We start from the raw sequence: 26511 nt of genomic DNA, 5'->3' as shown, positions 1-26511 counted from the left end.
GCTCTCGGTCCATAATAATACATTGCCTCCAATACCATGCGCTTTAATTTTCCTTATTAATCTCTTGTGTGGAACCTTGTCAAAAGCCTTTAGAAAGTCCAGATACACAATATCTACTGATGCACCATTATCTTCTCTACTGGTCACATCCTCAAAAATTCCAGAAGCTTAGTTCAGCATGATTTCCCTTTTGAGAATCTGTTCTGGCGAGGACCAATTCTATCACCGCTTTCCAAATGCTCAGTTATTGCTTCATCCTTAATTAAGTCCAGCATTTTCCCCAGCACCTATGTCAGGCTAACCAGCCTACAATTCTCCATTTTCTCTCTCCCTCCATTTTTAAAGAGTAAGATTACGTTAGCTACCCTCCAGTCCATTGCAACTCTTCCAGAGTCTACAGGATGCTGTAAAATGATCGCCAATGCATCCGCTATTTCCAGGGCTACTTCCTTAAGGACTGTGGGAGCCACTCATCATGTCCTGGGGACTTATAGGGTTTTAATCCCATCAATTTTCACAATACTATTTCCTGACTAATAAGGTTTCCTTCAGTTCCTCCTTCTTGCTTGACACCTGACCCCGAGCATTTCTGGAAGGTTATTTGTGTCTTCCTTCGTGAAGACAGATCCAAAGTGCTTGTTCAACTAGTTAATCAATTTAAGGGGCAACAGAGGTATGGTTGGAAATTAGAACCAGGTGGGTAGCTCTTTCGGGAGCAGTACACACACAAGGTCAAATGGCCTCCTTCTGTACTGTAACTTTCTTTGGTTTTTATGGTTCAGTTAATAGTGTACTCAGATGTACACGTAGATTTTTTTTCATAGGTGAATGTTGGGTTACTTGCTGGCATTATCTGCTTTAAACAAAAAGTTAGAAATACAGAGACTGCATTGCAGACATTTTGGAAAGTGGATTATGTCCAGTAAGTTGAAGAATGCAGTGTTTCATGCTGTTAAAGACAGTTGAATCAGATATCAGGCATCTGACATTATCCACTGATTTACATGCTTAATCCTAAGAGTTAGGGTTGGATGCACTGTACAAGAAAGGATGTGGATATTTTCACTTTTTCCATTCAGCTGTGGGCAAAATTCCTTCATGTCATTTAATTATGCTGTGGAAGCAATCGAAGGAGTCTAAACCGGCGGCACTGGAAAAGCACAGCAGGTCAGGCAGAGTCCATGGAGCAGCAGAGTTGACATTTTGGGCATTAGCCCTTTATCCTCCATACATTTAACTAACTTTAATGATTTTATAACTCTGTAACGATTCTGAGAAGATTCTGATTTGAATTCACAGTACTTGATGAGACTGAATTCTGTTGTAGTGCTGGACTTTCCTCCTGGTGATTGAGATTCAGAACAGAGATTCTTCTCTGGTAGCAAGTGACCTGTTACAATCTGGTTCCAAGCAGGCACAGACAACAGCACAAAATTTCTCCTAGTTTGGCAGTACTTAGCAGTGTTGGAGCAGGAAGGCAAGCATGACAAACAATATTTTTGCCCCTTTTTGTGAAAACTATTGAACGGATATTAACAGAAATTGGTATCGAGCTTGTGACCCAAGGGAGAGCTAATTACGTTTTGACAATGATTCCAGTCTTGATCCTAGCATTTTTTAAAAGAAACATTAATACTGAGTATAAGGCATGCAGACCTTTCAAAACAAGAGGAGGAGTATTTATTTCGAATGCTGTAGATTTCTCAGTTGCTATGGTGGAATTTATCATGTTAAAATGTGAGCAGAATTTTCAGAACTTTTTTTTTGTGTGAATTGGCCTGAAGTCTCCTTGGTGAGATAGAAGCCCTGAAGAGGAAGATTTATTTTTAGCTTTATATTTACAAAGTATTGAGTAAGCAAGGAAAAAGTCTCATAAAAGCTGCGTAATTTCTAATAACATTGAATTGACGCAGCTTGATGGATGTATATGCCTTACTGTTTGCCTTCTCCATTCGTTTACGATGGTTTGTTAAGAGGCTGTATAAACCAATGCAAATATTTTTTTCCGTGATGAAGGATTTTACACATTTCAATGCACGAGAAAACATGATACTCTCAGTGAATTCAGGGCAATCGTGCATTTCTTTAAAGCAATAGCCTTACTGCTTTATGGTTATTACATAAATGCTGAGAATGCACAGCTGGCTATTCAGCATCTGAAACAAGGAATGTCATTTAACCTGACTTTTTCTTTGACACGAAAACATAAGGAGTACTTTCAAATTTGAGAAACAAAACAAATAGGTGGTGCAACTGTCTGACAAACCAGTCAGAAATGGGAGAAAAACATGCTGATTTAGAATCACAGGCCTGAGATAGCCTAACGTCTCTCTTTTTAAACAGCATTTTCTGCATTTATTTCAGGTGCTGCTAAGATGCCTTTGTGTGATTTTGCTGTCCTAGCATACAGCTGCTTCCTGAATGCCTCTTGCTTCTATACGCCACCACAGAAAAAAGACTTGGATTAAAACAGCTTTTGTATTGCCTAATACACCTATTAGACCTCAGCTGTGGTATTGTATAGAAGTCACTACATTATAGAACAGATATGAGCACATTGGAGAGAGAGCAGCAGTGATTTACAAGAATGGTTCCAGGGATGAGGAATTTCAGGTATGAGGATAAATTGAAGAAATTGGAGGCAACATGGCAAAAAGAAGAACTGATGGTGGTTTTCAAAATGACAAGTGAACTTCGTAGAGTAGATAGGGAGAAGTTGTTCAAGAGTGAGGCAGCATAGATTTTATCGTAATGTGTAAAAGAAGCAAGGATCAAGTGAGGAAAACTTTGTCATGCAGTGTGTAGTTTGAATAAAGAATGCACAGCCTAGAAACGTGGTGGAGGTAGGTTCAATTGAGCCAATCAGTAAAGGCATTGGATGATTATTTGGACAAAAAGAAATGTACAAGGGTATGGAGGGGAATAGGAGAAATTCACACTCGATAATGATGCTCTTTGAATGATCTAGTGCAGGAATGTTTTGCTGAATAGTTTCCTACTGTGCTATTTCTGTGACACTGTGAAGTTTTCTCCTGGAAAAATAATCTTGAGCAATTCACGCTGCCTATTGTCATGTTTTAAAAACTGATTTTTTTCTTGAAGCCTGCACTCTTATAGGCCGTTGAGTGCTTGAGGGCTAATAGTCAATCAGGAGCAGTTTCTGCTCAATTAAGCAGAAGGATGTAGTTTAATTAATGCTCTGACTTTGCTGTGACTTGAAATATTCAATTTTTGTGCTTCACAAGTTGTAGAGGTATGCAGCAGAGGGCAGCATTGTCATTGAAATGTGTGTGTGTGTGGGAGAGAGAGAACAGGAAGTGTTGTCTTTGCTTCAGCTGTGTACAAAGCATTCTGATTGTCTCTTGGTACCTGTTCCACTACATCTAAACACTGCTTTCAAATCAAAATTAGCATTATTAAAGATGGTATGTAAACAGAGAGCTTGCATTTAGGCTGTCTTTCAGATTGCCCCAAAACAGGAAATTTAAGTATTTTTGAAGTGCTGTGCCTGTTGCAATGCAATGTTAATGGCAGATGTAATAACAAGTGTTTTCACCCGTTACTTAGATGCTTGTAGCACCCTTAATGCTGTCTGTTGGCACTTCAGAGGAACGTAGAGGGTGGAAGAAAGAGCTCCAAACCAAATAGAAAGATCGTGGGTGGGATGACTAAAACTAATGTCAGAAAGTTAATGGTTCTCAATGGAGGAAATTGAAGGTTTTTTGTCTTATTTCCAGTGTATTAGGCTTGGGTCGTGAAGGCATAGTGGCCAGTGTTGAAATGAAGGATAGTTGGCCAATAAATTACTGTGAAGAAAGGCAGATTTTACAAAGTGTGCAGCATTCAAGTTTGTACAGGATGGGAATTGTCACAAAGCCATGGAGGAATTTAAACACAAATGAAACCTTTTGTGTATTAAAAATCAATTTATGTCAGAGGATAAAAGTGATATTATGCTTCCTGGGATTGAGAAATTGAAATCATTTTTAGTTTAAAATTATGGTTTGTTGTATGCTCATTTCCTGAAGTAAGTGAGGAATGGACCATCCCTTGAAGAACTTAAGAGCAATTTAGAGTTTGATTGTTGGCATGTTATGTGTCTGTTTAAATTAGAAATTTGACCTTCATCACATATCTCACGTAGGAGCCTTTCTGCATGCATGGAGGGGAACTGTGTTCCCAGGGTGGTGCTGTTAGTAGAATCCTAGTGAGTTCCTGTTGTACCTTTTGGATAGAGCACATTGTGCAATTGGTGGTGAAGGGAGTAAACATTTGAAGGTGGTATGGGGTGCCAGTCAAGCTGCTGCTTTGTCCTGGATAATCTCATGTTTATTCTGAAGTTGGAGGCACTGGGGAATCGGGAAGTGACTTACCCATTGCAGAGGTTCTAACCTCTGACTTAATCGAGTAGCCACAATAGTTATATGGCTCGTCCGGTTATTTCTGGTCAGTGGTGACCTGATTAGTGTTAGTGGGGTAATTCATTGATGGCAATCATGTTTGAATCTTGATGGACAATGGTTAAAATCTCGCTTGTTGGGGATTGTCATTTCCTAGCATCCATGTGGTACAAATGCTACTTGTCAGCCCATGATTGGATGTTATGGAAGTATTGCTGCACTTGGACACACTTAAGTATCTGAGGAATACACTACCATGTCTGCAAATTCTGTTTGCTGTTTGCCCCAAGTCACAACTGAACAATTCTGCTTAGTGCTATTTATCTCTGCCTCAGCACTTTTCTCGCTCATATTGAGGAGCAGTCATATTTCATGTTGTTCCATATGAGTGTACGTGATAGCTTCTCTAATCTGTCGAAGATTTAATTTTCCTGTATTTACAATGGATGTGAGGAAGATTGTCTCCAGATGGCAGTAGAGCACTTCTGAACAGCCTTGAGGAGAAAGTGAGGTCTGCAGATGCTGGAGATCAGAGCTGAAAATGTGTTGCTGGAAAAGCGCAGCAGGTCAGGCAGCATCCAGGGAACAGGAGAATCGACGTTTCAGGCATAAGCCGATTCCTGAAGAAGGGCTTATGCCCGAAACGTCGATTCTCCTGTTCCCTGGATGCTGCCTGACCTGCTGCGCTTTTCCAGCAACACATTTTCACTTCTGAACAGCAACATGAGAGCAGTTAGATAATTTTTTGGTTGTTCACTTCTAAGGATTGTGGAACATTTGTACAGAATTATCCACAGAAGATTTCTTGACTTATGTTTTCACTATCATAGTGTGTTTCTGCTGGTCTGTGTAAATCTTTGTGTCACATTTCAAATTAAATCATTTCATTATGGATGAGGAGGAACATAGAGTCATCGAGTCATAGAGATGTACAGCATGGAAACAGACCCTTCGGTCCAACCCGTTCATGCTGACCAGATATCCTAACCCAATCGAGTCCATCTGCCACAACCCGGCCCATATTCCTCCAAACCTGTTCATACACCCATCTAAATGCTGCAATTGTACCAGCATTCACCACTTCCTCTGGCAGCTCATGCCATACACGTACCACCCTCTGCGTGAAAAAGTTGCCCCTTAGGTCTCTTGTATATCTTTCCCCTCTCACCCTAAACCTGTGCCCTCCAGTTCTGGACTCCCCCACCCCAGGGAAAACACTTTGTCTATCCTATCAATGCCCCTCCTGATTTTATAAACCTCTATAAGGTCACCCCTCAGCCTCCAACGCTCCAGGGAAAACAGCCCCAGCCTGTTCAGCCTCTCCCTATAGCTCAAATCCTCCAAGCCTGGCAACATCATTGTACATCTTTTCTGAACCCTTTCAAGTTTCACAACATCCTTCCAGTAGGAAGGAGACCAGAATTGTATGTAATATTCCAGCAGTGGCCTAACCAATGTACTGTACAGCCGCAACATGACCTCCCAACTCCTGTACTCAATACTCTGACCAATAAAGGAAAGCATACCAAACACCACCTTCACTATCCTATCTACCTGCGACTCCACTTTCAAGGAGCTATGAACCTGCACTCCAAGGTCTCTGTTCAGCAACACTCCCTAGGACCTTACCATTAAGTGTATAAGTCCTGCTAAGATTTGTTTTCCCAAATTGCAGCACCTTGCATTTATCTGAATTAAACTCCATTTGCCACTTCTCAGCCCATTGGCCCATCTGATCAAGATCCTGTTGTAATCTGAGGTAACCTTGAAGAAGCTCTCTTCCTCCCTCTACAAGGATTTCAGTGAGTCCCTCTCTCACCGCACACCCCAAGTCATCTCCTCTGCCCAGAAGCTCTTCAGCCATGTCCTCAAACAGACTCGCTACCACAGCCACACCTCCTTCCTCAGCACCTGCCTACGGAACCGACTGACCCCGCACGGACTCCGGACTACGTTCAGACCAACAAAATTTGGACTCAACCAGGACATCCAGTACCTACAACAAATCCGAAGCCTCCAGCAACAGATCTCCCTCCGGATCCTTCGCTCCACGCTTGCAGCCATGCGCCGCTACCTACATTCCCTGCAATTAGACCTACCCCAGCTCAGAACAACATTCTCACAGACCTGCAAAGGACCTCTACTGTTCTTCATCCACAGAAGAATCCATACACTAAATAAACAGTTCTTCCTAACCATATCGGAAATTAAAGACAGTAAATACCAAAAACTTTCAAGTACTTACCCCCACACTCCGGATTCCTCAACCATTCCAGAATCTTCCATCGGCCTCCGAAATCGCTCCGGCGCCATTAACCACGCGCCCGCTACATCGCCCGCGGCAGCAACCGCCACCGCGAACCATGACATCACTTCTGCCCCCACCGACCTCGCAGCCTCCGCGATCGCGCCCAGACAACCGCCTCCACGATCGCCAGGAAGACCATCGCTACAGATTCGCGGCCTCCGCAGCTATCGGGAATAACACCGTTTCTGTCGTCGCCACAGCCACTTCTGCCCCCTGGGTTGCCGTCACCGCAGCCACTTCCGGCCCCAGTGACATCACTAACCTGCACAACCACCATGCCGCATGCGTCTCCGCCCCCACACCGATCTCCGTCACCACGCCTAACTCCACCCCCACGCCGATATCCATCACCACGCCTAACTCCGCCCCCACGCTGATCTCCGTCACCATGCCTAACCCCGCCCCCACGCCGATATCCGTCACCACGCCTAACTCCACCCCCATGCCGATATCCGTCACCACGCCTAACTCCGCCCCCACGCTGATCTCCGTCACCATGCCTAACCCTGCCCCCACGCTGATCTCCGTCACCATGGCTACCCCTGCCCCCACGCCGACCTCGGTCCCCGCCCCCACGCCCAACCCCGCCCCCACTCCCGGCTCCAGCCCCACACCAGGTCCTAGCTTCCAGCCCTGCCATATTTTCACCATCCCTTCAGAACTACCCCTCTGAGGATGAACGATCAGTCCTCAGCAGAGGCCTCACCTTCATTCCCCTATGCTCCCAGATTAACGAGTTCAACACGCGGCGAGACATTGAACAATTCTTCTGCCGCCTTCGCCACCGCGCCTACTTCTTCAACCAGGATTCTCGCCCGCCCTTTGACAACCCCTTCTCCCGCCTCCAACGCACCCCATCCACCTGGACACCCCGTGCTGGCCTCTTACTCGCCCTCGATCTCTTCATAGCCAACTGCCGCCGCGATATTAACCGCCACCTGAACTCCCCCACCCCTCTCACCCATTCTAACCTCTCACCCTCGGAACGTGCAGCCCTCCACTCCCTCCGCTCCAACCCCAACCTCACTATCAAACCAGCAGACAAGGGAGACGCAATAGTAGTTTGGCGCACCGACCTTTACACTGCTGAGGCTAAACGCCAGCTCGCGGACACCTCCTCCTACTGCCCCCTTGACCATGACCCCACCCCCCACCACCAAACCATCATCTCCCAGACCATCCATAACCTCATCACCTCAGGGGATCTCCCATCCACCGCCTCCAACCTCATAGTCCCACAACCCCGCACCGCCTGTTTCTACCTCCTGCCCAAAATCCACAAACCTGACTGCCTCGGCCGACCCATTGTCTCAGCCTGCTCCTGCCCCACCGAACTCATCTCTGCATACCTCAACACGGTCCTGTCCCTCTTAGTCAAGAACCCCCACCTACGTTCGGGACACCATCCAAGCCCTCCACCTCCTCCATGATTTTCGCTTCCCCGGTCCCCAACGCCTTATCTTCACCATGGACATCCAGTCGCTGTACACCACCATCCCTCATCACGAAGGACTCAAAGCCCACCGCTTCTTCCTTTCCCGCTGTACCAACCAGTACCCTTCCACTGACACCCTCCTTCGACTGACTGAACTGGTCCTCACCCTGAACAACTTCTCTTTCCAATCCTCCCACTTCCTCCAAACTAAAGGAGTAGCCATGGGCACCCACATGGGCCCCAGCTATGCCTGCCTCTTCGTAGGGTATGTGGAACAGTCCATCTTCCGCAGCTACACTGGCACCACCCCCCACCTTTTCCTCCGCTACACCGATGATTATATCGTCGCTGCCTTGTGCTCCCACGAGGAGGTTGAACAGTTCATCCACTTTACTAACACCTTCCACCCCGACCTCAAATTCACCTGGACTGTCTCAGACTCCTCCCTCCCCTTCCTGGACATCTCCATTTCTATCTCGGGCGACCGAATTAACACGCACATTTACTATAAACTGACCGACTCCCACAGCTACCTAGACTACACCTTCTCCCACCCTGCCCCCTGTAAAAACACCATCCCATATTCCCAATTCCTTCGTCTCTGCTGCATCTCTCCCAGGAGGACCAGTTCCAATACCGTACAACCCAGATGGCCTCCTTCAAAAACCGCAATTTCCCCCCAGACGTGATCGACGATGCCCTCCACCGCATCTCCTCCACTTCCCGCTCCTCCGCCCTTGTGCCCCGCCCCTCCAATCGCCACCAGGACAGAACCCCACTGGTCCTCACCTACCACCCCACCAACCTCCATATACAGCGTATCATCCGTCGTCACTTCCGCCACCTCCAAACGGACCCCACCACCAGGGATATATTTCCCTCCCCTCCCCTATCAGTGTTCTGAAAAGACCACTCCCTCCGCGACTCCCTCGTCAATCCACACCCCCCAACAACCCAACCTCCACTCCCGGCACCTTCCCCTGCAACTGCAAGAAATGCAAAACTTGCGCCCACACCTCCCCCCTTCCTTTCCTCCAAGGCCCCAAGGGATCCTTCCATATCCACCTCAAATTCACCTGCACCTCCACACACATCATTTATTGCATCCGCTGCACCCGATGTGGCCTCCTCTATATTGGGGAGAGAAGCCGCCTACTTGCGGAACGTTTCAGAGAACACCTCTGGGACACCGGACCAACCAACCCAACCACCCCGTGACTCAACACTTCAACTCCCCGTCCCACTCCACCAAGGACATGCAGGTCCTTGGACTCCTCCATCGCCAGACCATAGCAACACGACGGTTGGAGGAAGACACCTCATCTTCCGCCTAGGAACCCTCCAACCACAAGGGATGAACTCCGATTTCTCCAGTTTCCTCATTTCCTCTCCCCCCACCTTGTCTCAGTCAAATCCCTCGAACTCTGCACCACCTTCCTAACCTGCAATCTTCTTACTGACCTCTCCGCCCCACCCTCACTCCGGCCTATCACCTTCACGTTGACCTCCCTCCACCTATCGCATTTCCAATGCCTCTTCCCCAAGTCCCTCCCTACCTTTTATCTTAGCCTGCTGAACACACTTTCTTCATTCCTGAAGAAGGGCTCATGCCCGAAACGTCGATTCTCCTGCTCCTTGGATGCTGCCTGACCAGCTGCGCTTTTCCAGCAACACGTTTTCAGCTCTAACCTTCTTTGCTGTCCACTACACCTCCACTTTTGGCGTCATCTGCAAACTTGCTAACGACACCTCTTATGCTTGTGTTCAAATCATTTATATAAATGACAAAAAGTAGAGGGCCCAGCACCGATCCTTGTGGCACTCCACTGGTCACAGGCCTCCAGTCTGAAAAACAACCCTCTACCACCACCCTCTGTCTTCTACCTTTGAGCCAATTCTGTATCCAAATGGCTAGTTCTCCTTGTATTCCGTGAGATCTAACCTTGCTAATCAGTCTCCCATGGGGAACCTTGTCGAACGCCTTACTGAAGTCCATATAGATCACATCTACCGCTCTGCCCTCATCAATCTTCTTTGTTACTACTTCAAAAAACTCAATCAAGTTTGTGAGACATGATTTCCCACGCACAAAGCCATGTTGACTATCCCTAATCAGTCCTTGCCTTTCCAAATACATGTACTTCCTATCCCTCAGGATTCCCTCCAACAACTTGCCCACCATCGACGTCGGCACACTGGTCTATAGTTCCCTGGCTTGTCCTTACCATCTTTCTTAAACAGTGGCACCATGTTAGCCAAACTCCAGTCTTCCAGCACCTCACCTGTGACTATCGATGATAGAAATATCTCTGCAAGAGGCCCAGCGATCACTTCTCTAGCTTCCCACAGAGTTCTCGGATACATCTGATCAGGTCCTGGGGATTTATCCACTTTTATGCCTTTCAAGACATCCAGCACTTCCTCCTCTGTAATATGGACGTTTTTCAAGATGTCACCATCTATTTCTTTACATTCTATATCTTCCATGTCCTTTTCCACAGTAAATACTGATAGGATGAGAATCTAGAAGACTTAAACAAATACACAGTAAGATATGTTAGTTGTTGTATCAAACCAGTAACCCAACAGTCAGGAGTTCAAATTTCACAATGGTCAGTAAATTGTCTGGTTTGTATGTGACTCCATGCCTGCGCAATATGGTGAGAATGACAGTAAGTAACAGAAAAGTAAATTGGATATGCTGAAATCTCAGTCTTACATATAAATAAATTAATTTGATTGTGCAAAATATAGAAAGAATATGCTTTTCATTTCTAAAGTTAACCATACCGTAATGGATCAATCTAATTGAAATTATGAAATAAAACCAGTGTGCTGAAGACTCTTAGCATGCCTGACAGCGTCTGAAATGAAATAGCCTTCGTGTTTTGAGGCCCGTGACAACTATCTTTGAGTTGCTGGATCAAACTTATGACAGCAGTTAATTTAAATGGAATGGATATTGGCATATAATTTCTCTTAATTCATAACCAAGCTTTGATCTTTTAATTGATTTGCTTTTATTTTTCGACAGCTTGTGACGAGTGGTCTGTGTTGCCTCCGCCTGATCTTTCTCATGATATCAATCGGTTTGGTCACTCGGCTGTATTCAGCAATGGGTAAGGAGCAGGGATTTCATTGGACTATTTAAATATGTATATATTTATATGTTTTGATGAGTCTCCTGTGTTTATTTTCATGATAAGCTTTATGTTCAAGTAAAACCAAGGAACAATAATTCAATACCATTGTTTCCTTCAAGAACATCATGCATCTTTTTTGTATCAAGTCATTTTGGGTTTCTGCTTTTTCTCCATACAGCAAAATCAGCACTCCTCTGGGTTCCTCCATCTTTGGGTCTGTTCCTTCTCAGTAGCATTGTGATTCTCTTCTTAGCATCGTCCCTTATTTGGAGCCCTTGTGTCATTTTTAGGTAGGTGAGCCAGCACCTCCCCTCTTGAAATCAGATCTGACCTGAACCTGCCTGGGTGGAGAAAGTAGTCATAGGATGTACAGCAACTAATTAAGAAGACAAATGGAATTTGACCATTATTGAAAAATATGTGAACACAAACATGCAGGGCATTGATGAGGGCGCAGTTGAGGTTACAGTTTTAGTTTTGGAAGAAACGTTTGCAAAGAAAGTAGGTCAGAGAAGCTTCTCTAGCCTGATTTCTGGGATTAAGGCATTGATTCATGAAACGTGTGGCGTAGTTTGGGACATTCCTCATTGATGTTCAGAACAATGAGGTGATCTAATAGAAAGAAATAGGATTCTCAGGAATAAAAGAAAATTACTGCAGATGCTGGAATCTGAAACCAAAAGAGAAAATGCTGGAAAATCTCAGCAGGTCTGGCAGCATCTGTAAGGAGAGAAAAGAGCTGACGTTTCGAGTCTAACTGTCAATTGTCTAATTGATAAAGGGTCAGTTTGACTGGAAAAGTCAGCTATTTTCTCTCCTTACAGATGTTGCCAGACCTGCTGAGATTTTCCAGGATTCTCAGGAAACTTGACAGACTAGGTGTTGAGAGAATGTTGATTCTTGGACGATGGAGTTTAATTATGAGACGTTGCATTTTGGTAAGGCAAATCACGGTAGGATCCTTGGGAGTGTTACCAGAGAGCTTTGGGTGAACATTCACAATTCTTGGAAGATGGAGTTACAGGTTGATAGGGTTGTGAAGACGGTGTTTTGTATGCTTACATTTATTGGTCAGTGCAATGAGTATGGCAGTTGGGAGGTCATGTGGCTCTGCAGGACATTGGTTCAGCCACTTTTGGAATTCTCCTTTCAATTGTGGTCTCCCTGTTATAGGAAAGTTAGTGTTAAACTTGAAAAAGGTTCAGGAAAGATTTGCATGGATGGTCCTGGAGTTGGAGGATTTGAGCTACAGCAAGAGGCTGAATAGGTTGGGGCCATTTTCTCTGGAGTGTAGGAGGCTGAGGAGTGACCTTAGACGTCTATAGAATGATGAGGGACAAGGCTGAGTGAACAGTCAAGACCTTTTACCAGGCTAGAGGGGTCCAAAACTAAAGGGCATAGGTTTAAGGTCAGAGGAGAAGGTTTAAAAGGGACCAAAGGGGCAATGTCTTCTCGCAGAGGGTGCTGCCAGAGGAAGAGTGGAAGCTGGTATAATTACAACATTTAAACGGCATGTGGATGGATATATGAATAGGAAGGGATGAGAGGGATCTGGGCCAAATGCTGGCAAATGGGCCTAGATGAATTTAGGATATCTGGTCAGCATGGTTGAGTTGAACTGAAGGGTCTGTTTCCGTACTGCTCAACTCTCTGACTCTTGTGAAGGAATCTCATGAATGGCATGCTTTCATTGCAAGTATATTCTTTCCTAAAATCGCCTATTTCAAGTGTGCCTGCTATCTCCCATTTAAGATGGAGAGAATTCTCCTGGAGGATAGTTTGTGGAATTCCATACTTTCAAGGTTGAGTTTGGCAGATATTTTATTACAAGGGAGTCGAGGATTATTGGAGCAGGCAGACAAGTGGAATGTAGATCACAGTCAGGTTCGCCTTAGCTGAATGGGTCACATGGCTTACTTTTTTTTATAATCTTATCTTAGTATACTTTGGCATTCTTTTAACGGTATATTGTATCACTGGTAACTTGTAAACATCGGTACCCACCGATAACTTAAGCTCTGTTCAAGTTGACGCTCTTCCTTTAACTTCTGAACTGACATCCTGTTGATCACTAAGAGGAGTATATTCCCATGAATGCAGATGGTTTGTGGTTGCCCTTGCAAGGCATTGTCCCTCCACCCTTTGTAAGTATTTCACATTGAGCGAAACTTGCATTTGTAGTTATAATTGTTGCAAACCCTTTCTACATTTGACTGTACCTTTTTTGCATCATGGTAAAATCCTTCATCTTCTGTTAATGAATAGTCCATTTATGCATGAAGGTATTGCAAAGTGGAAGGTTTAATTGTACAGTAGTCTCCTGTACCCGCGGGTGATATGTTCCAAGACTGACTGTAGAAACTGCGGATAGGAGCGAACCCATTCATTTAAATGGGAAATGTACCTTCCCAGCAGCCCCTGGTTCTGGAATATTCCCAGTATGCTCAGCCCGTGGTAAACCGCGGGTAACTGAAACCATGGTAACAGGACCCGCGGATGCAGGGGTCACCCTGTATCACTATGTGGTGACTCAATGTCAATCTAATTCAAAGTTTTGGGATTCAGGTTTTCAAGAAGTGTACTTTTATGTCCATACATAATTAGCAATTTTTCAGTTTAGAACATAGAAAAGTACAGCACAGAACAGGCCCTTCAGCCCACGATGTTGTGCCAAGGAATATTCCTAATCTAAATAAAATAATCTAACCTATGCACCCCTCAATTCACTGCTGTCCATGTGCATGTCCATCAGTTGCTTAAATGTCCCTAATGACTCTACTTCCACCAGCACTGCTGGGAATGCACACAACTCTCTGCGTAAAGCACCTACTTCTGACGTCTCCTCTATACCTTTCTCCTAATATCTTAAAACTATGATCCCAGTCAATCCGCTATTGACTCTATCCATTCCTCTCATTACCTTGTATACTTTGATCAGGTCACTTCTCTTCCTCCTCCTCTCCAGCGAAGTCTGAACTTAGTCATCCTTTCTTCGTGAGACAAGCCCTCCAGTCCAGTCAGCATCCTGGTAAATCTTCTTTGCACTCTCTCCAAAGCCTCTGTATCTTTCCTACAATTGGGTGACCAGAACTGGACACAATATTCCAAGTGTGGCCTCACCAGGGACTTGTAGAGCTGCAGCAAAACCTCGTGGCTCTTTAAACCCGATCCCTATGTTAATGAAAGTCAAAACACCATATGCTTTCTTGACAACCCTCTCCACTTGGGTGGCAACTTTGAGGGATCTATGCATTGAACACCAAGATCCCTCTGTTCCTCCACACTGCCAAGAAACCTGTCTTTAATCCTATATTCAGCGTTCGTGTTTGACCTTCCAAAATGCATCACCGCATTTATCCAGGTTGAACTCCACCTGCCATTTCTCAGCCCAGCTCTGCATCCTGTCTATGTCGTGCTGCAGCTTGCAATAGCCCTCTGTACTATCGACGACACCTACAACCTTTGTGTCATCGGCAGATTTACTAACTCACCCCTCAACCTCTTCATCCAAGCCATTTATAAAAATTACAAAGAGCAGAGGCCCAAGAACACAGCCCTGCAGGACATCACTCACCAATGACCTCCAGGCAGAATACTTTCCAACTACAACCACTCCCTGCCTTCTGTCAGCGAACTAATTCTGAATCCAAATCGCCAAATCTCCCTGTATTCCACACCTCCTGACTTGATGAACGAGCCTACCATGGGGAACCTTATCAAATGTCTTGCTGAAATCGTATGCACCACATCCACTGCTCAACCTTCATCGGCTTCTCGTCACGTCCTCCAAGAAGTTTGTAAGTACTATTTGCAGTTCTGCAGTTTGACCATAGCAATTCACTGGTTGAGGCAAGTCTGTTAAATGTTCGATCAGTACACATCATAGTGGTCAGATTATCTGTGCCATGAATGTTCATAGAAGCTAGTATATTGTCTCTGTATGTTTAACTTCAAAGCTACATGGTTATGAATCTGCAATAAATATGAACATGTGCTGACAACCTTTCGGGGGTGGATAGCATCTCTGGAAGAGAAAGATTAAGTTATGTTTCCACAAAATAGGGAAGCCATTTTTGACCAATATATCTGGATGGGGTAAAACAGGAATGACAATTTCTCACGAGAGATTTTACATTTTGCTTCAAGTTCTTAAGAAAGATTGTTGAGTTGGATTCTGGGCAAGTATAAGGTTGATTTGTGTTTTTCCTCGTTTTCAGCACAATGTACATTTTTGGTGGGTTCAACAGTCTTCTGCTAAGTGACGTTTTGATGTTCACACCAAGCAATTGTGGGGCTTTTTCTGATGAAGCGGCATGTCTTGGGGCAGCCCCAGGAGTCCGTTGTGTGTGGAATACCAACATGCTGCGATGTATATCCTGGGAAATGGCATCTGCAGGAGAGGCTCATCAGATTCTTGATATGTGCCCCAACAAGACATGTATGTTTATATTATTAATATTTCTGGTTTTGCCATTCTAAGTTTTAGTTTAATGTTTCTGAATATTTAACTTTTTTTGTGCTTTTCTGCTTTGATTTTAAAATGCCTCTTTGACTTGCCATTGATTTCCTATTACAAAACCAAACTCTTAATGCTTCCACAAACCACAGTTATTACTTTTCTAAAAGGATAACTAGAATAAGCATGAGAGCTGGTTAGGTTATTTCAATTCCATTGTATCTTTAGTGTGCCTCAGTCACTGAAGTGATTTATTTTGAGTGCATTGCTGACAACTTGGATTTGTGAAGGTATGAAATTCTAAATGGTTTTTCTGGTACACTGGGTCCTTTGTTCTGAGGATATTGGGGTTTAAGATAGCAACACTTCAGTTATTTGTGTATTTTGAGGAACTGTGTTGCCCTGAAATGTGTTTCACTGCTTTTGTAAGTTGGATGAGATTCACTGTTTTCCTTTTTTGCAGTGTTTCCCTACCTCGTACCCCGCGTGCTCCAACCTAGTAATCCTGGTAATATGCATCAAAACAATTGGGGAGGGCAGTCGATTAGTTATGAGCCCTGGTGTGGTAGCTTTTACTGGCACGTCTCATGCATTTCTTCATTCAGATCAGTAAGGGCATGTTTGGGATCTGTTGCCTTTGTTGGCAAAATACTTTATTTTTCCTGTACTCAATTCAATGTCGAGTCTTTGTTTCATGCTTGAATCAGTTGATGTAGAATATGATGGAATAGCTGTAACTTCTGTTTGCGAAGAGTGAAGTGCTGCACAATGCTGAAGTCAATGGCTTGATCATGTCCATGGTGATCTCTAGCACTGATTAATCAACAGCAAAATGATATGTATGCTGCAACACTAATTATTGTGCTAACAACACAAAATACTTCATTAGAACAGTTTAGGGGAAATGGGGCTTGCATCATTTTGAGCTGGTGTTTTCTTCATGACAGGATTGATTTGCGCACAGTTTATGTAATGCACTTATCACAATTTGTCACTTAAGAATATGTAGTAAATGGGTTGTACTACAAAAACCAATTTATATGGAAATCTTTTGATGTTTGCAGTACTATTTTGGATCAAGTTCAGTTTGGAAATTCCCTGGAGATGTAGCAGTAAAACAATCACCAGGCCCTGCTGGTGGTAGAGCAACAGAGTGTGTTTAGTTGGATGAAATTATCTTCATTTAAATAGTTGCAGAGTGTAGGATAAAATATCAGTACATAATACCTTGTATTTCTAATTAAAACTTTTTTATTCCACACCACTGTCCTACAGATGCAGATAATGAAAAATGTGATCAGTATACTGATTGCTACAGCTGTACAGTGAACACAAATGGCTGTCAATGGTGTCATGATAAGTGTTTATCGAAGAACAGTAACTGCACAGAAGCCACTGTGAGTATGCTGACCAAATCTTTTGAGTGGGGATAATTAATTAATTGCTCTTCTGGAAGGATAATCATGTTCTATAAACTAGTTTTGTTGCACTGAAAGTCATGATGTATGGTCGCATCTACTTTAGTTTGGAACATAATGAACATATAGATACACTGGCTATACTGCTCCTCATCCTGGTATAAAAAGTATTAATGAGAAAATAAAGATGATATGCATTTACATAGCAATTCAGAATTCTTTGAGTAGCTGTTGTGCCTTTACATCAGGATGGCAGAGGAAACCCTTAAATTCAGATGGTGGCTTGAGATCCCTAATTACTAACTAAAGCACTCCATGTGATATCAAGAAACAGCTGGATATTGCAAGGGATTTTAGCCCTGACAATATTCTAGTAGCAAAAATAACAATCGGGGATCATTTTACTCGGTTAGCTGGATGGCTTGTTTGACATGCAGAGTGATGTCATCAGTGCAGGTTCAATTCCTGCACTGGCTGAGATTACTATGAAGTAGTGTCCTTCTGAATGTCTCCCTCTTGCCTGAGGTGTGGTGAGCCTCCTGTTAAACCACTGCCAGTCGTCTCTCTGTAATCAGAGAGCAGCCCAGTGGTACTACAGTGACGTTATTTTTATTCTAATGATACTGAAGACGTGCTCCAGATATGGCCATGACTCTAGCCAAGCAGTTCCAGTACAGCTACAACTCTAACATCTCCCCAAAAATGTGAAAACTGCCCAGTTATGTCCTATACACACAAACTCTGCCTATTCATCTGCTCTCAATCGTCAATAAAATAGCACAAGGGGTCATTAACAGTACATCAAGCAGCTATCCATAACCTCACTGATGCTCACTTGGGTTTCGCCTTGATAGCTCGCCTCCTAACCTTCTGAAAGCCTTGGAGGCTAGCAATGGACCAAAGAGCTATCTCCAGAGGTGACATTAGACTGATGTGCCCTTTGTGACAAGGCCATATTTGACTGAGTGTGGCATTAAGGAGTTGGAGCAAAACTGAAGTCAGTGATAGGCGGGGGAAGTCTCTCTGCTGGTTGGAGTCAAATCTGCATAAAGGGAGATGGTTGTGATATTTGGAAGTCAGTCATCTCTGCTCCAGGACAGCTTTGCAAGAATTCCAAAGGGTAGTGTCCATGGGTCAACCATCTTCATTATCAATGATCTTCCCTCATCAGGTCAGAAATGGGGATGCTAACTGACTGCATAATATTTTGCCTTTTACAGCATCTCAGATGCTGAAATGGTCTGTCTTCAAATACATTAAGACCTGGACAGCGTTCAGGTTTAGTCTGAGAAGTGGCAGGCCACAGAAGTACCATCATCCCTTGACATTCAGTAGCATTACCATCGCTGAATCCCCCATGTTCATCCTGGGAATTTTCATTGTCCAAAGGCTATATTGAGCTAGTCATATAAATAGCATGACTACAAGAGAAGATCAGTGGCTAGATTTGTTGCAGCAAATAATTCACTCAGCTCCTGACTCCTCAGAACCAGTCACGATCTGTGAAGAGCAAGATGGTCCAGTGATGTTTGCTAGACCATTAATCCAGAAACGAGCTGAAAATGTGTTGCTGGAAAAGGGCAGCAGGTCAGGCAGCATCCAGGGAACAGGAGAATCGACGTTTCGGGCATAAGCCCTTCTTCAGGAATGTTCCAGGAACTCAGTTCATGTTCTGTGGACCTAGGTTCGAATCCTGCAGTGGTGGAATTTGAACTCAATAAACAAAAACTGGACTTAAGAATCTAACAATGACCATGAAAACCATTGTCGGAAAAATCTATCTGGTTTGATAGAGGGGCTTCAGATTGGTTTCACAGGTTGGCACAATGTGAAGGGCCAAAGGGCTTGTACTGTGCTGTAATGTTCGATGGTTCATACCTGCCATCCTTTCCTCTGGTCTGGCCTACATGTTACTCCAGATCCACAGCAATGTGGCTAAGTCTCAAAGAAATGAAATCAGATGGATCAGATTGCATCGACCTAGGCACTGGAAAAGATAATAGCAGAAATAGCACTGTTGACCATGCAGACCCTTCCTCATTAACAAATGGGGGGCTAGTGCCAAAATTGGGAGAGCTGTCTGAGACTAGTCAAGCAACAGTCTGACTTTGCCTTACTCATGGAATGATACCTTGCAGACAATGTCTCAGACATCGCCATCCCTGGATATGTCTTGCCTAACCAGCAGGACAGACCTAGCAGAGATGGTGGCGTAGTGGTATACAGTTGGGAGGGAGTTGCCCTGCGAGTCCTCAGCATTGACTCTGGACTTCATGAAATCTCATGGTTTCAGTTTAACCAAGGGCAAGCAAATCTGCTGGTTACTACGTACTGTTTTCCCTCGGCTGATGAATCAGAACTTCACCATGTTGAACAGCACTTGGAGGAAGCATTAAGCATGGCAAGTACACAAAATGTACTTTGGGTCACTTGGGGGATCTCAATGTACACCATTGAGTTTTTCAGCAACAGTACTACTGATTGAGCTGGTCAGGTACAAAAGAATGTAACTGCTAGACTGGATCTGCAGCAAGTTATGAGGGAACCACCAGAGCAAAAAACATACATGACCTTATCTTCACCAGTGAGCCTGCTGCAGATGTATCTGTCCAGACAATATCGATGAGTGACCGCCGCACAGTCCTTGTGCAAATGAAGTCCTGCCTTCACACTTAGTACCACACAACCCAATGGAGGTTATTCTATCACAGTACTAAATAAGACTGACTTTGAACAGATGTGGCAGCTCCAGACTGGGTATCCATAAGGTGCTGGGGCCATCAACAGCACAGAATTGTGTTCAAATGCAATCTACTTCCTCATTAATGGGCATTACTCCCACTCAACCATTACCATCAAGCTAGCAAATCAATCCTGGCTCACAGAGAGTACAGGAGGGCATGCCAGGAATGGCATCAGTCTTGCCTGAAATTGACCTGGTGAAGCTACCAAAAAGGACTACTTGCATGCTAAGTAGCGCAAAACGTACTGCTGAAGCATTCGCAGTAATCTTCAGCCGGAGTGTCAAGTGTATGATGCATCTAACCCTCCTCCCGTGGTCCCCAGTGTGACCGGATACCATTGGATTACCAATTCAATCCATTCATTGTGAATGTCAAGAAACGCTTGGAAGTTCTGGATATTGCAAGGGCTATGGGGCCTAACAACATTCTGGTAATAGTACTGAAGACATGTGCTCCAGAACTTGCCAGGTACAGCACTGACATCTTCCCTACAATGTGGAAACTTGCCCAGATATGTCCTACACATAAGAATCAGGACAAATTCAATCCAGCCAATTAATGCTGCATCCGTCTACTCTCGATCATGAGTAAAGTGATAGAAGATGTCATTGATAGTGCTATGAAGCATCAGCTGCTCAGTGAGGCCCAGTTTGGATTCCACTAGAGTCACTCTCCCCTAACTGCATTACAGTCTTGATTCAAAAATGGACAAAAGAGCTGAATTTCCGAGGTGAGGTGAGCGTGACATCCATTGACATCAAGGCTGGATTTGACTGAATGTGGCAACAAGGAGCCCTAGCAAAACTGGAATCAATGGATATCAGTTGCTAAACTCTCTGGTCGTTGGAGTCATATCTGGCTGATAGGAAAGAGTCATGGTTGTTGGAGTTCAGTCATCTCAGCTGCTGGACATCTCAGGATAGTGACCTGAACCCAACCATCTTCAGCTGCTTGATCAATGACCTTCCCTCCATCAAGGTCAGAAATGGGGATGCTTGCTGATGATTGCACAATGTTCAATAATATTCACAACTCCTCGGACTCTGAAGCAGTCCATGTTCAAAAGCACCAAGATCTGAACAATATCTTGGGTAGGATTGACAAGTGGCAGGTAACATTTGAGTCTGTCAAATGCCAGGCAATGACCACTGCCCCTTGATATGCAATGATGTTAACATCACTGAATCCCTTACTATCAACATCCTTGGCAGGGGGGGTAACCACTGACTAGAAACTCAACTGGACGCGCCACCTAAACACAATGGCGACAAGAGCAGGTCAGATCAGGGAAAACTGACTCCCCAAAGTCTGTCCACAAAGGTACAACTCAGGAGTGTGATGGAATACTCCCCACTTGCTTGGGTTCAGCTCCAACAACACTCTCAAAGTTTGACAGGACAAAGCAAGCCACTTGATTGGCCCTACATCCACAAATGTGCAGCAGCAGCAATGTGTACTATATACAAGATGCACTACAGAAATTCAGCCAAGATCCTCAGAAACACCTTCCAAACCCACAATCACTTCTATCCGAAAGGGAAAGAGCAGCAGATACCTTGGAATACCATTACCTTCAAGTTCCCCCTCCAAGCTACACACCATCCTGACTTGTAAGTGTTTGCTATTCCTTCACTCTCAAAATCCTACAATTCCCTTTGTAATAGCATTGTGGAGCAACCCAGGGCAGGAGGACTACAGTGGTTCAAGAATGCAACTCTCGACCACCTTCTCAAGGGCAATTGGCAGTGAATGCTGACCAGCCAGTGTCACCTATACCCCAGAAATGAATGAAGAAAAAGAACATTCAAGGTGACAGAATATTCTGCACTTAGCTGGATGGGTACAGCTCCAACAATGCTCAAAACACCTGCCACCATCCAGGACAAAGGACGCCACATCTACAATATTTATTCCCTTCACCCACAACACTCAGTAGCAGCAGTACGCACTTTCTACAAGATGCATGGCAGAGTTTCTCTAAAGCTCTTCAGACTATGTCTTGCAATGATCATTGTGAAGGACAAAGGCAGCAGATATATAAGAATATCACCACCTGCAAGTTCCCCTCCAAACTATTCGTGAGCCTGACTTTGAAATATGTTACTGTTCTTTCAGTGTCATTGGGTCCAAATTCTGGAACTCACTTCCTAATTGTACAGAAAGCATGCATGTACAGAAGGACTGCAGCAGTCCAAGAAAGCAGCTTACTATCACTTTCTCAAGCACAGTTAGGGCTGAGCGATAAAGGAGTAAAATTATAACATGAGTAAAAGAAAGACGGTAAAAGAAAGCAGCAGTTAGAATCTTGCTGCAATGTTTTAACTAAAGAATGATAGCCCTCAAAATGCAGCATTCCTTTGACACCATTCAAATGTCTGCCCAGATTAAATACTGATGTCTTGAATCAGGGCCTCAAGACCTTGGAAAACTAAGATTAGAGTTCTCCTGCTGGTGGAGGATATATAACTTTGCTGGTAACCTCTAACTCTATAAAAACAAGAAAAGGGATGAAAAATGCAAAGTCATTCATTTATGTATATTGAACCAATTTGTTTATGGATCAGATTGTGCACACTTTGCTTTTTGCTTGCAAATTTGATCTGGTTATTCAGTCAGTAAAATCATTAATCCTACAATCATTTAATTTTACCTTAAGAAACAGTTCTTCCAAGAAGTGGCTAACAATTGCATTCCAAGTAATGAGGCAGCAACAAGGGATATCAGGCAGTTTGTTTCCATAATACTGAAGAGCTTGCAGCCAAGGATAGTTTAAAGAAATAAACTATGGAATAAGCAACTGAATAAATCTTAATTCATTTGGTATGCAGTTATTATTGAATGTCTTTTTATTGACCAGCTTTTTTCAATGGCTGTGCAATTCACCTTGCTCAGTGACTTAAGACCGTAAGGAGTAGAAGTAGACCATTTGGCTTGTTGAGTCTGCTGTGCCATTCAATGAGATCATGGATGATCTGATAACCCTTACCACTTTTTTGCTTTATCCTTCTAACTCTTAATTCCCTGACTAATTACAAATCTATCTGTCTCAGCCTCTAACATACTTAATACCCATCTTTGGTAGTAATATATTCCACAGGTTCACCACATTCTGAGAAGAATTTTAATCTGACATTATACTCTTGGTTTTTGATTCTCCCACAAAAGAAAACAATCTCCCAGAATGAAAACTGTTAAGCCACCTAGGAATCTTGTATGTTTCAATAAGATCTCTTATTCTTCAAAGCACTTCCGAACCTTCTCAACCTTGACCTTATAGCAAATTCTTCCATACCTGGAATCAACATAGTGAATCTTCTCTGGACTGCATCTAGTGCTGCTATTATTTTGTCTTTTGCTCAGTTGACTTGTGGTGCAGAGTGATGCCAACAGTGTGTTTCATTTCACACAGCAGCTGAGGTTACAGCCAAAATTCTGCCTTCTCAACCATGCCCCTTGTTGTGACATGGTGACCCTCAAGTTAAATTCACTAATCGTCATCTTTCTCTGAGAGCAACTCTGGGATTGTAGCGTTTCTGCTTTTAAGGCCATAAGAACATAAAAATTATAATATGAGTAGGCTGTTTGGCCTCTTGAGCCTGTTTCACTATTCAGTAGGATTGTGGCTGATCTGACATAGTTCATCTCCACTTTCTGCCCTTTCCCCATAACCCGTCAATTCCCCTATGATCAAAAAAAAACTGATCCATCTTAACCTTTGGTATAGATAAGCATTCAGGCCCACAGTTTTCTGTGGCAAGGATGTTCAAAGGCACTCAAACCTCTGAGAGAAGAAATGAGAAACTTGAGTCATAAATTGGTGCCCCTTTATACTGACACTATGCCCTCTGTTCTTGACTCTCCCATGCGGGGAAACATCCTGTCGGTGTTTACCCTGTCAGTCCCTGAAGAATCCTCTGTATTTCAGTGTGACGACCTCATTCTTTACTATCTTCTGACTAGTGCCCCATACAAAAGCAAAACACAAAATAGGCAATAAAAGCATTAAGTGCCAGAGACACTCCATTTGAGGAGTTCTTGCTCTTAGTTTGATATAACTCCTCTTCAAAGAATGATTGGTATAGTTTTAGCAAGATCTCATGTTATACTGCATTTACTTTGAAATAAAGGTCAACATCTTTTGACTTCCCTATGGGTGGCACAGTGGTTAGCATTGCTGTCTCATAATGTCAGGGACCAAGGTTCAATTGCCTGTGTGGACTTTGCATGTTCTCCCCATGTCTGCATGTGTTTTCTATGGGTGCTCCAGTTTTCTCCCACAGTCCAAAGATGTGCAGGTTAGATGGGCTGGCCATGCTAAATCGCCCAGTGTCCAGGGATGTGCAGGCCCTATGTAGGGATGCTATGATTCTATTATTTGCTGAATTTGGATACTAGCTCTTTTACCAACTGAATTAGGTTCAGCCTCTCTACCTACCAAAATGCTTAACCTATTTTCCCAAGCTATATTCCATCTACTAAATTTTTGTCCACTGACATATGGCAGTTTGAATTAGTATAGTACTTCAATGTAGCTTAAATTGTCCCAGTTAACATCAGTATTGTTGAACAGAATGAGGTAGTAGGACTGATGACCAGATGCTCGATCAGAGTTGGGTTTGAAGGAGGATCATCAAGGACAAAACTCAGAGTTGACTGTTCTAGTCAAGTAAGTCCAGAGCGAGACCAGTAAATGCATGATCATCATGATAGAGCATAAAAATAAGGACTGTATAAAAGACTATAATTAAAGGAAAAGGAGCAAATGGGGGGAGAGAGAGAGAGAGAGGGGCTGTGATGGAACTTACACCTCAGAATGATACATTAACATAGAGGTTGTTGCTAAACTATAAATAGTGATGTGCTAGTGAGAACAGACTTAGGATGTGAATTTCAGGTACTAGAAAATTGCATGAGTTTCTGGACAGGTGAATTGCTGACCAGGTGCATATTGGAACAGTCGAAACCTGAGACTTGTAACTGATGAAGGTGGTCGAGACTGTGGTGCTGGAAAAGCACAGCAAGTCAGGCAGCATCCGAGGAGCAGGAGAATCGACGTTTCACACATAAGCCCTTCATCAGGAATGAGGCTTGTGGGCCGGGAGGCTGAGAGATAAATGGGAGGCGGGTGGGGCTAGGGGGAAGGTAGCTAAGAATGCAATTGGTAGACAAAGGTGGGGGATAAGGTGATAGTTCGGAGAGGAGGGTGGAGCAGATAGATGGGAAAGACGATGGACAGGTCACCCTGCAACCACAAGAGATCAATGTGGATTTCACCAGTTTCCTAATTTCCCCTCCTTTCACCTTTATAGAGTCATAGAGGTGTACAGCATGGAAATAGACCCTTGAGTCCAACCCGTCCATGCCGATCAGAAATCCCAACGCAATCTAGTCCTGCCTGCCAGCACCTGGCCCATATCCTTCCAAACCCTTCCAATTCATATACCCATCCAAATGCCTCTTAAATGTTACAATTGCACCAGCCTCCACCACTTCCTCTGGTAGCTCATTCCATACACATCCCACCCTCTGTGTGAAAACGTTGCCCCTTGGGTCTCTTTTATATCTTTCCCCTCTCACCTGAAACCTATGCCCTCTAGTTCTGGACTCCCTGACCTCTTGGAAAAGACTTTGTCTATTTATCTTATCCATGTCCCTCATAATTTGTAAACCTCTATAAGGTCACCCCTCAGCCTCCGACGTTCCAGAGAAAACAGCCCCAGCCTGTTTAGCCTCTCCCTATAGCTCAAATCTTCCAACCCTGGCAACATCCTTGTAAATATTTTCTGAACCCTTTCAAGTGGCACAACATCTTTCCGATAGGAAGAAGACTAGAATTGCACGCAATATTCCAACAGTGGCCTAACCAATGACCTGAACATCCGCAACATGACCTCCTAACTCCTGTACTCAATACTCTGACTAATAAAAGAAAGCATACCAAATGCCTTCTTCACTATCCTATCTACCTGTGACTCCACTTTCAAGGAGCTGTGAACCTGCACTCCAAGGTCTCTTTGTTCAGCAACACTCCCTAGGATGTTACCATTAAGTGTATAAGTCCTGCTAAGATTTGTTTTCCCAAATTACAGCACCTCGCATTTACCTGAATTAAACTCCATTTGCTACTTCTCAGCTCATTGGCCCATCTGGTCAAGATCCTGTTGTAATCTGAGGTATCCCTCTTCGCTGTCCACTGCACCTTCATTTTTGGTGTCATCTGCAAACTTACTAACTGTACCCCTTATGTTCGCATCCAAATCATTTATGTAAATGACAAAAAGTGGCACTCCACTGGTCACAGGCCTCCAGTCTGAAAAACAACCTTCCAGCACCACCTCTGTCTTCTACCTTTTGAGCCAGTTCTGTATCCAAATGGCTAGTTCTCCCTGTATTCCATGAGATCTAACCTTGCTAACCAGTCTCCCATGGGGAACCTTGTCGAACGCCTTACTGAAGTCCATATAGATTACACCTCTCACTCTGCCCTCATCAATCCTCTTTGTTACTTCTTCAAAAAACTCAAGTTTGCGATACACGATTTCCCATGCACAAAGCCATGTTGACTATCCCTAATCAGTCCTTGCCTTTCCAAGTACATGTACATCCT

At 43.9% G+C, this 26511-nt stretch overlaps 1 protein-coding gene across 2 annotated transcripts in view; it reads left to right on the top strand.

The window, feature by feature from the left end:
* Nucleotides 1-26511, top strand: part of atrn (attractin) — a 412972-nt gene that overhangs the window by 127517 nt on the left and 258944 nt on the right. For both annotated transcript variants that reach the window (XM_087991640.1, XM_087991645.1), the window contains exons 11-13: nt 11178-11262; nt 15504-15724; nt 17018-17139. In XM_087991640.1, coding sequence (XP_087847766.1) covers nt 11178-11262; nt 15504-15724; nt 17018-17139 — 428 coding nt within the window. The remainder of the gene's footprint in view (nt 1-11177; nt 11263-15503; nt 15725-17017; nt 17140-26511) is intronic.

The sequence above is a fragment of the Chiloscyllium plagiosum genome, unplaced genomic scaffold, assembly GCF_037043375.1.
Source record: "Chiloscyllium plagiosum isolate Xiang-an unplaced genomic scaffold, Cpla_swu_hap1 HiC_scaffold_1, whole genome shotgun sequence".
NCBI lineage: Eukaryota > Metazoa > Chordata > Chondrichthyes > Orectolobiformes > Hemiscylliidae > Chiloscyllium > Chiloscyllium plagiosum.
Note: the sequence above shows the minus strand (reverse complement) of the source record. Positions and strands in the feature narration are given on the sequence as shown.